This window comes from Podarcis cretensis (assembly GCF_951804945.1).
Source record: "Podarcis cretensis genome assembly, chromosome: 9".
In the NCBI taxonomy this organism is placed as follows: domain Eukaryota; kingdom Metazoa; phylum Chordata; class Lepidosauria; order Squamata; family Lacertidae; genus Podarcis; species Podarcis cretensis.
Genome location: NC_137178.1, coordinates 4366886 through 4381180, shown reverse-complemented (window position 1 = coordinate 4381180; position 14295 = coordinate 4366886). Strand labels below are relative to the sequence as shown.

Genomic DNA, 14295 nt, shown 5'->3' with positions numbered 1-14295 from the left:
CTAATCCGCTAAGCTGTCAATGGGCTTGCTTCGCAAGACGAAAAAACCACTAGACGAAGAGCCTCACGGAACGGATTAATTTCATCTTGCGAGGCACCACTGTAATTCAAAAGCATCCATTCTTCAGTGATCAGCCTTCTTTATGCTCCAGTTCTTACTTCCATACAACACTACTGGGAAAACCACGGCTTTAACTATACGGACCTTTGTCGGCAAGGTGATATCTCTTTTTAAGATGCTGTCTAGGTTTGTCATCGCCTTTCTCCCACGAAGCAGGCATCTTTTAATTTTGTGACTGCTGTCACCATCTGCAGTGATCATGGAGCCGAAGAAAGTAAAATCTCTCACTGCCTCCATTTCTTCCCCTTAAGGAATAAATAATTTTTAAAATAGGAAATAGAATGAATGGAAGGGGGGAGGTGGTGGCCAATTTTGCTGACCTTTTCTAAGGACATAAGTCATCAAACTGTTGCTGTTTGAACTCCCCATCTCCAGACAGGGCTGGGGAAAAACTTGGCGTATCCTGATTCTGAATAAAGCACCTTCCTGTGTCCCTATGAACGAAAACTGAACGGAAAGGACTCCCTTTGCTCCAATTGTTCATTCATTTGGAAACGAATCCATATTCCCCTGTGCGCCAGGAGATTGGGGAGAAGGAGGCCTTTGCCCTCCATCCCAGGCTGACAGCTAAGACCCCCTGAGAACATCACAGACCGCCCAAGAGCAGTGAAAAGACAGCGGAGGTGTGAAATAATAAGGAACCTTTTCTTTGCTTCAGGCCTGGGGGTGTGACAGGCGAGCATCTGTAATAGAATTTTAAGGTCATATATATAATAAATGTTCATAAATGTACCAATGTCTGGAGTAGTGCAGGAAGACCGTCCTGAAACCATTTTGACTCCCAAGCTGACCAAATGTTTCTCTGCAAGGAGGGAGGGGGTGAGGGAACCTACCCATTGTCACAGGAATTAAGTAATCACCATTTCAAAAGGAATGGGCAGACTACCAGGAAAGGCAATCGGATAAGGCATTATCAGAATACCTGGCAGACAAGAAAAACAACAACACTCAAATTTCTGTTGTAGACCACCTTTTCTGTAGGTGTGGTGTTTGTGGGGGGTGGTCTTGGGTTACACCCCTTCTGTGGTGTATGTATGATGTATGGAGGGGTGGTGTTGAGCTCCAGGGCAGGGAATTTAAAATGTCTATATAAGGTCTTGCGCGCCATTGTTCTGGGTTCCTCCTCCTTTCCTGCAGGTGAGGGGAGCACCCTGTTGCAACAGTTCAGTAAAGATCAGGCTTATGAGCTGCTTTGCTTCTCAATATTCTCTGGTTGGTCTCTGTTATTTTCTCCTACCAATAGGGAACCCACGTAAGGACTCTATAAGAGGTCTTGTGTCCCCCATAAGGGAATAAGGGCAGATTTTGTTTACAGCACAGCACGGCTGGGCTTCATCCTTGGCAAGACTGCCATGGCGAAGTGGCTTAGCATGCCGGCGGGGGAATGCGCAACTGTCCCCGTGTCAGGACGTCTGGGAGAAACCGTGCAATTAGCCCAGCTTGAATGGGCTGGTGAGATAGTCTTAGATTAGGAGGCTGAGCTGGCGTGGAGAACACATCTGGGATGCGCAGAGGAGCTATGGGTGGCTCTTTGCAAAAAAAACAGCTGGGGTGGGCTCTCTCTGAGAGCCTGAGCATCTCTGAGCATCTCTCGGTGAGCATAAGGTCACAGCGTTCCCACTTTTATAAGAAAAACTGCTCCCTTTCCCTTATGGGGTATTCCGGAGCCCGCATAAAGTCCTTAAGTGGGTTCTCTACACTGGCTCCCAGTACATTTCTGAGCACAATTCAAAGTGTTGGTGTTGACCTTTTAAGCCCTAAACAGCCTCAGAACGATGGGGGTGGAGACGTTCCTTCAGGTATACTGGGCCGAGGCTGTTTAGGGCTTTCAAGGTCAGCACCAACACTTTGAATTGTGCTCGGAAACGCACTGGGAGCCGATGTAGGACCGGTGTTATGTGGTCTCGGCGGCCGCTCCCAGGCACCAATCTAGCTGCTGCATTCTGGATTAATTGCAGTTTCTGGTTCACCTTCAAAGGTAGCCCCACATATAGCGCATTGCAGTAGTCCAAGCGAGAGATAACCAGAGCATGCACCACTCTGGCAAGACAGTCTGCGGGCAGGGAGGGTCTCATCCTGCGTGCCAGATGGAGCTGGCAGACAGCTGCCCTGGACACAGAATGGACCTGCGCCTCCATGGACAGCTGTGGGTCCAGAATGACTCCCAGGCTGTGCACCTGGTCCTTCAGGGGCACAGTTACCCCATTCAGGATCAGGGAGTCCTCCACACCCGCCCGCCTCTTGTCCCCCCAAAACAGTATGATGGACCTGGGTGTGTTCCGCCTGGAGAAGAAGAGACTGAGAGGAGATAGGATCTTCAAACATCTCTGGGGCAGTCACATGGAAGAGGGAACAAGCTTGCTTTCCCCTGTCCTGGAGGGCAGGACTCGAACCAGTGGCGTCAAGTTACAAGAAAGGAGATTCCGACTAGACGTATGGAAAGACTTTCTGTCTGAAAGAGCTGTTTGACAGTAGAAGTGGTGGACTCTCCTTCCTTGGAGGTTCAGAGCTGGAGAGGGGAGTGCAGGATGTGTTGGAAGAAGAGGAAGAGGCAGGCTGGGAAAGTGAAGGGCTGGGTCTCTCCCCAGCCTCTCCTGCACCACTGTCTCCCAGAACCAGCGGCGGTCTGAAAAGGGATGAGCAAAGGGAGCTCCCGACATAACATTATGATGGCTGACTGGGAACAGTTATGGACCACAGGTATGAAGTTTACGGCATGTAATGCCTTAAGAGAGAATATAATGAAAATGATCTACAGGTGGTACAGTCAAGCTTGCAAAAATTTACCATTTGCCCGAAAATAAATGTTGGAAATGTAAAGAGACCGAAGGAACATTCTTTCACCTCTGGTGGACGTGCCCAAGGATTAAGACTTTCTGGGAGATGATTTATAATGAAATGAAAAAGGTATTTAAATATACCTTTCAGAAGAAACCAGAGGCCTTTCTCCTGGGCATGGTCAGCCAATTGGTGTCAAAGAAGGATAGAACTTTCTTTATGTATGCCACAACAGCAGCAAGAATACTTATTGCAAAGTACTGGAAGACACAAGATTTACCCACCCGGGAAGAATGGCAGATGAAGGTGATGGACTATATGGAACTGGCGGAAATGACTGGCAGAATCCGAGACCAAGGAGAATCATAGAATCATAGAATCATAGAGTTGGAAGAGACCACAAGGGCCATCGAGTCCAACCCCCTGCCAAGCATGAAACACTATCAGAGCACTCCTGACATATGGTTGTCAAGCCTCTGCTTAAAGACCTCCAAAGAAGGAGACTCCACCACACTCCTTGGCAGCAAATTCCACTGTCGAACAGCTCTTACTGTCAGGAAGTTCTTCCTAATGTTTAGGTGGAATCTTCTTTCTTGTAGTTTGGATCCATTGCTCCGTGTCCGCTTCTCTGAAGCAGCAGAAAACAACCTTTCTCCCTTCTCTATGTGACATCCTTTTATATATTTGAACATGGCTATCATATCACCCCTTAGCCTCCTCTTCTCCAGGCTAAACATGCCCAGCTCCCTTAGCCGTTCCTCATAAGGCATAGTTTCCAGGCCTTTGACCATTTTATTGAGTACATTTCACGTACTGGTGGAAGAAGATTGGAAGAAATTTAAAGTTTATCTACAGAAACATTGTAAAATTAAGGAATGCTAGAAGGATGTTGGAATGAAGTAATGTGGTTTTAGCAGAAATGATATAAAGGATTAAGTAAAAATGGATTGTTAATTGGTGAAAGAACAGAACGTTAAATTATAGTATATTAAGATAAATCATTAGGATAGAAATAAAGATGGAAAGGATTTGCTGAAATATCTAATTGAATTAGAATACAAAAAAGGGAGGTGTGAGGAGGTCAAGGAAATAAGCAAAGGAAAGAAAGTTATGTAAAGGATTGATTTTTTAAAAAAATTATCTGCATCTTTTTTTCTGTTTTTTCCCCTTTGTTTTTTTCTGTTTAAATATGTTCTTTATTTTTTCTTTTTGTAACCTTTAAAATCTCAATAAAAATCTATTGGGGAAAAAAAAAGAGCAAAGGGAGCTCTCATACAGGCATAGTCTCTGGCTGCATGAGCACAGTCCCTTAGTGGGAGGTACATAGAGTTAACTATCTGCTGTGTGGCTGAGCAGTGCCCATTTCACCCAGCCAGCCACCCACCAGCTGGCGTCATCTGAAGGCTGCTGGGGGGGGGTTAAATCCTGTGTCGGTTGTGCATCCCTGTTTCCAGCAGCTAATGAATGGGGTTAAATCCTGCTCAGTCTGGCAGGATCAATAGCAGAACAACAACAAACCAATGATTACCTGAAACATACTCAATAAACACATAAGACGTAATCAGCTGTGCTTTTGAATAAATAAGGTATACTATTCATTGTATCAAATTGTAGATTTCAACGGACGTCTCATAAAGTTCAACGGAAAAAGCAGAAGACCCAGTGGATCAGTTCATTCTATATTCCGTTCATGCATAAGGTCCATACATGTATAAATATAATAAATATTTATTATACAGTCTGGCAGGATTGCATACAAACGGGTACAGTGAAGGGGCCTGTCTGGTCTCAATTGGCGGGGAGTTCCAAAGTTTAGGAGCCACCAAACTAAAAGATCGAGAGCTCACAAGGCGTATGCCTGTCAGCAGATCACACTGTTCAAAGCTGGAGTTAACCCTTTATTGGCTCTTCACAGACTTGGCTGAGTTTCCTGCCTAATAAAACTGCTGCCACATTTTGCAAAGCTAAGCGGGGTCCGGGTTCAAATTGGATGGAGCGTTGTGATACCTACATCGCAGGGGGGTTGGACCAGCAGGCACAATCAGCAACAAGTCTCTTGTGAATGGGGCAGGGGAAGCAGTGAAACAAATTCGCTTTGAAAAGATGCTAGACTTTAGTCATGAAAGAAATTTGAGGCAGGTGGACTCATACAGTGATAGGCATGCAGACGATAGGCATACAGTGATAGGCATGCATCCTTCATTTGGATGATTTCCTGCGGCAGATTGCACAGGCACAGAAAAAGTGCTCGCCTGACATTTGCTCTGCCTGCTATTCCATGCATATCTTTCCCAGCTGAGACAGTGCTGTTGAACCCGATCTGCCTTTCGCTGCTGGCAATGCATCCTGCAAAACCATCAGCGGTCAATTCTTGCCATCCACTTTATTGCTCCAGGAACAGCAGCTTTTGCTGTGACTTTTCCTTCTAGGCAGCCCCCAGTCCACCTCCCAAGACTGCTGCTTCTCAGCCCATAGGAGGCTACTCAGTCTAGCTTAGAGAAAAGGCACGCATACGAGCTGGCAGGATAATAAGAAAGCAGATAGAAAAACGTTTCCCTCTCTCTCGTTCTGCCCAGATACTGAGGTCCAGCTCCGAGGGCCTTCTGGCGGTTCCCTCGTTGCGAGAAGCCAAGTTACAGGGAATCAGGCAGAGGGTCTTCTCAGTAGTGGTGCCCGCCCTGTGGAACACCCTCCCACCAGATGTCAAAGAGAAAAATAACTACCAAACTTTTAGAAGACATCTGAAGGCAGCCCTGTTTAGGGAAGCTTTTAATGTTTAATAGGTTACTGTATTTTAGTGTTTTGTTGGAAGCCGCCCAGAGTGGCTGGGGAAACCCAGCCAGATGGGCGGGGTATAAAGAATATATTATTATTATTATTATTATTATTATTATTATTATTATTATTAGACAATGAACATCCAGCAGAGGCAACTGCTTGGAGGATTAAGGTCAGAAAAAGGAAAGTAATAACTCCCTCCCACAGGAAGCTGTGATAGCGACCAGCTTGGATGCATTTAAAAGGGGATCGGACAAATGCATGGAGGAGAGGATGGGATGGATCTAGCCACAGGGGGAAAACCACTATAAATAAGTCAGAAATTAAATTATAACAAAAGGGGGGAATCTCTATGGAAAATTGTGTTTTAAAATTTCTTGCTCTCTGGTGCCATCTGGTGTTGCATGTTTATAGCACATTCAAATCGCTGTTTCTTCACTAACATAGCTGAGTCCCTCGATGCGGCGAAGAAATTTATTTTCAGGTCTCGCAATGGCGTGCTTAGTTGCAGGGCCCTGTAGTTTATTTATTTTAAGCTAAAGTCAGGCCGAGCAGGCAGCAGCCCCTTCTCCTCCCACCATTTTGCGGCTCAGAATCTCCCTCCCCTAAGAGCTTTTCCATTCGCAGACCGAACCATGCAGGGCAGGGGATGGCAAACTTTTTCAGCAGGGGGCCGCTCCACTGTCCCTCAGACCTTGTGGGGGGCTGGACTATATTTTGGGAACAAAAATGATGCAAGGGCACCACGAACCCCGGTGGCTGCTTATCTGTGTCTTGCGAGAGGCAGGGGCTGGTGGTGGCAGGACGAGGAGCGGCGTGCAAAAGTGCTCCGGAGAGGGGCTGCTTAAAATGGTGGACGCTCAAGCACTGCTGCTGCTGGCACGAAGAAGGCCCAGCCCCCTTCCTCCTCTAGGCAGGTCGAGGATAAGCCAGGAGGAGGGAGGGAGGGAGGGAGGGAGGCGGCGCGTCACCACCGTGGGAGGGAGAGGGAAAGAACGTGCGCACTGGCGATCCACACAGCGATTCCTGGACCTTCCGCAGGCTGGATCCAGAAGGCAAATGAGCCTGATCCGGCCCGTGGGCCTTAGTTTGCAAACCCGTGATGTAGGGCTCAGTGGCAAACCCGTGGGGGGTGCAGGGGGGGCTGGCCGCACCGGGCGCAACATCTGGGGGTTAGGGTTAGGGGGAGCAAATCCACGGGTTAGGGGGCGCAAATTACTTGCCTTGCCCCGGGTGCTGACAACCCACGCTACGCCACTGGTAGGGCTTACCTGTGTCTTGCGAGCAGCAGGGGCTGGTGGCGGCGGGACGAGGAGCGGCGTGTGAAAGGGTTCCGGAGAGGTGCTGCTTAAAATGGTGGCCGCTCGAGCGCTGCTGCTGCTGGCACCCACAAAGCCCCTGCATGGAGGAGAGGGGTGTTGATGGCTGTTGGTATTATGGTTACGCTCTGCCCTTCACCGTCGGAGGTTTCTGAATCCCAGTTCCTGGAAACCACAAGAGGAGAGATGGCTCCTGTGTTTGAATCCTGCTTGTGGGATCCCCATTGAGGCATCTGGTTGGCCGTTATGAGAGCAGGACCCTGGGCTGGAGGGGCCATTATAATAATAATAATTTATTGTTTATACCCCACCCATCTGGCTGGGTTTCCCCAGCCACTCTGGGCGGCTTCCAACAGAACACTAAAATACAATAACCTATTAAACATTAAAAGCTTCCCTAAACAGGGCTGCCTTCAGATGTCTTCTAAAAATTTGGTAGTTGTTTTTCTCTTTGACATCTGATGGGAGGGCATTCCACAGGGCAGGTGCCACCACCGAGAAGGCCCTCTGCCTGGTTCCCTGTAACTTGGCTTCTCGCAGCGAGGGAACCGCCAGAAGCCCTTTGGAGCTGGACCTCAGTGTCCAGGGAGAACGATGGAGGTGGAGACACTCCTTCAGGTATACTGGCATAAGGCAGCTTTTGCTATTTCTTTGTCTCCAGGTTCTCTCTCTCCTTCCCGTCACATCCTTCCTTCCCTTCTTCCCTCGTTCATCCCCGTCCTCCCGGCAGGATCAGGCCCACCTGGACAGCTCCTGCTTGGCAGCTCAGCATCCTGCCCACGTGTTTTAATTAACGGCGAGCCAAGCCGGTCGGGGCGCCTTGGCAGGCGGCTTCCTGGGAGATGGATGAGCGTTCCAGATAATATGATTCTGCTTATTTTTAGGCTCAACCGAAGCGTAGAAGTAGGTCATTCACAAATTAGAAAACAGCAAAGCTTACCTTTTAGGCAGAGCGGTGCCACTAGGTAATTCTCACCCTGGGGGCTTGCCCGGGCCTCCCCTTTTGCCCCTTCCACCCAAAAGAGGGACGAGCCTGAGATGTTTTTATATATATATATATATATATATATATATATATATATATATATATATAAAGGTACCCCTGCCCCTAAGGGCCAGTCTTGACAGACTCTGGGGTTGTGCGCCCATCTCACTTAAGAAGCCAGGGGCCAGCGCTGTCCGGAGCCACTTCCGGGTCACGTGGCCAGCGTGACATCGCTGCTCTGGCGAGCCAGAGCCGCACACGGAAACGCCGTTTACCTTCCCGCTGGTAAGCGGTCCCTATTTATCTACTTGTACCCGGAGGTGCTTTCGAACTGCTAGGTTGGCAGGCGCTGGGACCGAGCAGCGGGTGCGCACCCCGCCGCAGGGATTCGAACCGCCGACCTTTCGATCGGCAAGCCCTAGGCACTGAGGCTTTAACCCACAGCGCCACCTGCGTCCCCATATATATATATATATATATATATATATATATATATATATATATAACATACCATTTTCAACAGTAATTAAACATACTTTTACATCTTATTCAATTTTTTTGACTTCCATCAGTCCTGTCTGAAATCTTTCCAATCCAATCTCTCAGTATGCATTTCTTATTTTCCCTATTACATTTCAAACTCATAACCAATATCTCTATCTTTTTCTACTTTGTAACACTTTGTATATTTCTCCTTACAAACTTATTGTAGTCCTACTAGCGTAATATGTTGATTACAGTTGCTCTTCAAATAATTCGTATACTTCTTCCAATCTTCTGTGAATCTCTGGTCCCGCAGGTTTCGAATGCTTCGTGTCATTTTATCTAATTCTGTATAGTCCAGTAATTTCGTCTGCCATTCTTCTTTCGTCGGAATTTCTTCTTGCTTCCATTTCTGGGCTAACAGTACTCTTGCCGCTGTTGTTGCATATAAGAACAATTTAACATCTTGTCTATTAATGTCTTGGCCTATAATACCAAGTAAAAATGCTTCTGGTTTTTTTAAGAATGTATATTTCAATATAAGGGACGCAGGTGGCGCTGTGGGTTAAAGCCTCAGCGCCTAGGACTTGCCGATCGAAAGGTCGGCGGTTCGAATCCCTGCGGCGGGGTGCGCTCCCGCTGCTCGGTCCCAGCGCCTGCCAAGCTAGCAGTTCGAAAGCACCTCCGGGTGCAAATAGATAAATAGGGACCGCTTACCAGCGGGAAGAGGGACGCAGGTGGCGCTGTGGGTTAAAGCCTCAGCGCCTAGGGCTTGCCGATCGAAAGGTCGGCAGTTCGAATCCCTGCGGCGGGGTGCGCTCCCGCTGCTCGGTCCCAGCGCCTGCCAACCTAGCAGTTCGAAAGCACCTCCGGGTGCAAGTAGATAAATAGGGACCGCTTACCAGCGGGAAGGTAAACGGCGTTTCTGTGTGCGACTCTGGCTCGCCAGAGCAGCGATGTCATGCTGGCCACGTGACCCGGAAGTGTCTCCGGACAGCGCTGGCCCCTGGCCTCTTAAGTGAGATGGGCGCACAACCCCAGAGTCTGTCAAGACTGGCCCGTACGGGCAGGGGTACCTTTACCTTTACCTTTTTATATCTCAATATCTTTTTCATCTCATTATATAACATTTCCCAGAAGTTCTTTACTTTCTTACATTCCCACCACATATGCAAAAATGTTCCTTCTTTTTTTTTTACATTTCCAACATTTATTATTTGTCTTATTCATTTCAGCTAATTTCACTGGTGTAATAATACCATTTGAGCCTGAGATGTTTTTCAGATCGGAAATCCAAATGGCACCTTCACCCTAGGTCAGGGTTACCATATTTTGAAGAGCAAAAAAGGAGGACACATTTACCAGCACCTGGGGCGGGAGGGAAGGGGTGTGGGAGCAGGCGGACGCTACAAAATGTACAAAAACAATCCCTTCAAAATGTACAAAAAGAATCCAGATATTCTGCCAAATTATAAAAAAAATTAATAGGGCTTCCCATGCTTCAAATTCGGAGGGTTCTGATCATCTCATATCTCTACTGCTTTTCACAGTCATGGCTTATATGATATGTATATGTATAATTTGGAATATTTAATGTGATTTGATTGGATTGTTAAAGTGGAAAATTTAATAAAAATTGATTTTTTTAAAAAAATCAAAATGTACAAAAACAAGGACCTGATCCTTTCCTGCATCATGCAAAACTATGTATATGTTTAATCAAAATGAAAAAATTCCTTCCAGTAGTACCTTAGAGACCAACTAAGTTTGTTATTGGTATGAGCTTTCGTGTGCATGCACACTTCTTCAGATACATATGTATGTTTGTCACTTGGTTGGCTAATAACATAAAAAGTAGCCTGCTTCCATACCCCCCTGACATTTTGATAAATTCAAAAAATCCTCCTGCACCGAAATTTTACCCCTGAAAAAGAGCGCATGTCCTGGAAAAAGAGGGCGTATGGGCCCAGATCCATTTTTTGTACTGCTTCGGGTGTTGTTGTTTTTTAACAATCAAGTGGTGTATGAATTTCATGGAATTGGGTTTGTTTTTTAATTAAATTTTTAACCATACGTAACAGCTACAGAAAATTAAAATCGAAAATCAAACAACAACCAACAATCAGAGAGTCGTCTCTGACTACACCAGCAGAACTTTGTTAAAGTTTGAATGCTAAAAGCATCACAATCTTAACGAGCGTGAAATAATACGTGGCATCATCCGTTGCTTGGACTGTTGGCCACAAAGGAAAATGCATATCATATTAGCGGCAGTTCTGCTCTGCAGGGTTTTATACAAAGGCAGGAGGTATTAAGGGGGCGGGGGGGAAATCTGATTTAAAATATCTGCTTCCTGTTCGCCAAACTGAGCTGTAGACCGTAGGCACTGTTCTAGCGTAGCTTCGTTGTTTGTATAATCTATAAAGTCGCCCCAGCTTATGTAAAGTTATAATATTTCTTGCTACCTTCAATTTCCATGTCAGTTTTCCCCCAATAATGCTACCTGTGGGATTGCACCATGCTCAATAATTGCAGTGATTTCCATGTCCTGGCAATGGTCATTACTGGCGCTGTATAATAATAATAATAATAATAATAATAATAATAATAATAATAATAATAATGGCATTACCTGCCTGTACCTGTGGCAGGGGACACTTCGTGCTCCTTCCAGACTAGTTTGTTTGTTTGTTTATTATCACCATCATCATCATTACTATATTTATTTATTTATACCCCGCCCATCTGGCTGGATTTCCCCAGCCACTCTGGTCGGCTCCCAACAGAATATTAAAAACACAATAAACCATCAAACATTAAAAACTTCCCTAAACAGGGCTGCCTTCAGATGTCTTCTAAAAGTCAGATAGATGTTTATTTCCTTGACATCGGATGGGAGGGTGTTCCACCTGGCAGGCGCCACCACCAAGGAGGCCCTCTGCCTGGTTCCCTGTAACCTCACATCTCACAGGGATGGAACTGCCAGAAGGTCCTCGGAGCTGGACCTCAGTTTCCGGGCTGAACAGTGGGGATGGAGAAACTCCACCCCAATCAATCAATCAATCAATCAATAATTTTCACTCACCTTGCTAAATCCTAAATCTAAATCATCCTCCTGCTAATTCGCATGAAACACAATCCACTCTCTCCAGTACTTTTTTGTTTGGCTATGCTTCTGTTTTCATCAACGCCTTGTTGCAGAATTCACCTGCCAATGGATGCCATTTTGGAGAAATCTAAAGTACACCTGAGTTGTGGGAGAGGGTGGATCAGATGCAATTTGATGCTCATCTGCTCCTATGGATTTGTTCACCTCTTTCCCCCTTCCCATTTCTTCGTTGCAGGAGTTCCACTGACCCCGTGGGCCATGAGGTTATCTGGGCGCTGGGAGCAGGCTGTCGAGACATCATCTCCTTACAGGTGGCGCCACTGCACCCTTGGTAAGAATGCCAGAGCATGCATTTAATATCCTGGCACCTTTGCTGGTGTTTTCCTCTCTTTCCTCCACGCACACACACACACACACACGCATGGAAATAGCAACACCTGCAGGGCAATTTTCATGGACGAAATCGTGTGTGCAGGGAGGGTTCCCAGCACTGCGGCAGCAGTCAGACTCGCACACACACACACACACCACCGTGGCTGATGTGAAACTTTTCAAAAACACCTCTCAGAGTGCAACTGGGATGGATCCAGACACAGGTGAAAAACCCCTATAAATAAGTGAGAAATTAGATTATAACAAAAGGAGGGAAAAATCTCTATGGTAAATCTTGTTTTAAAATTTCCTGCTCTCTAGCGCCATCTGGTGTTGCATGTTCATATCGCATTCAAATCGCTGTTTCTTCACTAACGTAGCTGAGTCCCTCGATGCGGCAAAGAAATTTGTTTTCAGGTCTTGCAATGGCATGCTTAGTTGCAGAGCTCAGTGGTTTATTTATTTGAAGCTAAAGTCAGGCAGAGCAGGCAGCGGCCCCTTCTCCTCCCACCATTTTGCAGCTCAGAATCGACCTCCCCTAAGAGCTTTTCCATTTGCAGACAGAAACAGGTAGGGCAGGGGTCAGCAAACTTTTTCAGCAGGGGGCAGCTCCACTGTCCCTTAGACCTTGTGGGGGCCGGACTATATTTTGGGAACAAAAATGATGCAAGACCACCAGGAGCCGCCGGTGGCTTGCTTACTTGTATCTTGCGAGCGGCAGGGGCTGGTGGTGACAGGACAATGAGCGGCGCGCAAAAGGGCTCTGGAGAGGGGCTGCTTAAAATGGCGGCCGCTCAAGCGCTGCTGCTGCTGCTGCTGCTGGCTCCCACAAAGCCCAGCCGCCTTCCTCCTCTAAGTAACAAAACCAACCAACCCCTGTGTTGCAAAGAGAATGTCAGCAATGTCTGGGCAACACAATGACCATGTACATACACAACAGACAATCTTTATAGAATTCCTTCAAACCATAAGAAGTCCAAAATGAAATTTTTAGTCTCAAAGACTCTGAAAATCTTTAAATGAAGCGAGGTACCAGACTTTGTACGATGAAAGACAAGCTGTGAAGCTTTGTGTATTCAGCAAATATGATGTCCAACACTGAACGGTGATTCCGGATATTGACTACTGTAAAAATACTGTAATATATCAAATGCTGTTGAACAGTGCTCATGTAATAATGTAGTCACTGCTGTAGTAACAGCATTTGATATATTCATTTACATTCATTCATTCGAAATAAGATGGGCTTATGAAGCAGTTCTATATCCTTCTACCACGCTGTAGTCACGGCATTTGATATATTCATTTACATATATTCATATGTATGTATCATTCATATTTACATACAAATAAGATGAGCTTATGAAGCAATTCTATATCCTCCTACCACGCTGACGAAGAATTCTATGAAACAGTAGTAAATATCCGGAATCACTGTTCAGTGTTGGACATCATATTTCCTGAATACACAAAGCTTCACAGCTTGCCCTTCCTCCTCTAGGCAGGGCAGGGAGAAGCCAGGAGGAGGGAGGGAGGGAGGAGGCACCGCTACCGTATGAGGGAGAGGGAAAGAACATGTGCACTGGCAATCCATGCGGCGATTCCCGGACCGTCTACGGGCTGGATCCAGAAGGCAATTGGGCCTGATCCGGCCCATGAGCCTCAGTTTGCCGACACATAATGTAGGGTCAACAATGGAGACCACAGGCCTTCTAGAAATAAGTAAAATACAGTCATACCTCATGTTATGTTTGCTTCAGGTTGAACGTATTCAGGTTGCGTCCCACGGCGACCTGGAAGTACCAGAAAGGGTTACTTCCGGGTTTTGCTGCACGCGCAAAATGACATCATGAGCAGAAGCGGCGAATGGCAGAGACGCGGGTTGTGTTCTGCTCATGTTGCGAACGGGCCTCCGGAACGGATCCCGTTCGCAACCAGAGGTACCACTGTAGATATATTTCACTGCAAGGGTGAGAATTAACTTGGTATCTCCGCTGTCAGAGGCGAGAAATGCCCCTGATTACCAGGAGCTGGGAACCACAACACAGGAGCAAAAAAAATTAATGGAAGTAAAACTTTGCCTTGTCCCTGCACATCGCCGCTAGAAGCAGCGCTGGCTTCCAGAAGTACATATGGGGATGTGGCGAGGTCGGAGTTGGAGACTGCAAAAGTGCGAGGGAGGGAGGGAGCCCGGAGGGGGCGGGGCATGAGTGAGAGGGGGCGTGGTCTCTTTCGAGGTTGTGTCCCAATTTCCCTCCCTCGGGTGCAGGAGGGTCTGTGCCACCTCCCCCCTGGGAAACCCAAAGTTTGGTGCTTTATCGGAGCAGAAGGCAATCAGGTGTTTTGTAGAC

General features: G+C 46.8%; 1 protein-coding gene and 1 long non-coding RNA gene across 4 annotated transcripts in view; both read left to right on the top strand.

Annotated features, from left to right (window-relative positions):
* The window catches only part of LOC307224469, a 251115-nt gene that overhangs the window by 82622 nt on the left and 154198 nt on the right, over window positions 1–14295 (top strand). The gene's annotated exons all lie outside the window — the stretch shown is intronic.
* The window catches only part of FBXO41 (F-box protein 41), a 127401-nt gene that overhangs the window by 97330 nt on the left and 15776 nt on the right, over window positions 1–14295 (top strand). For all 3 annotated transcript variants that reach the window (XM_079990808.1, XM_079990806.1, XM_079990807.1), the window contains exon 9: window positions 11808–11903. In XM_079990808.1, coding sequence (XP_079846934.1) covers window positions 11808–11903 — 96 coding nt within the window. The remainder of the gene's footprint in view (window positions 1–11807; window positions 11904–14295) is intronic.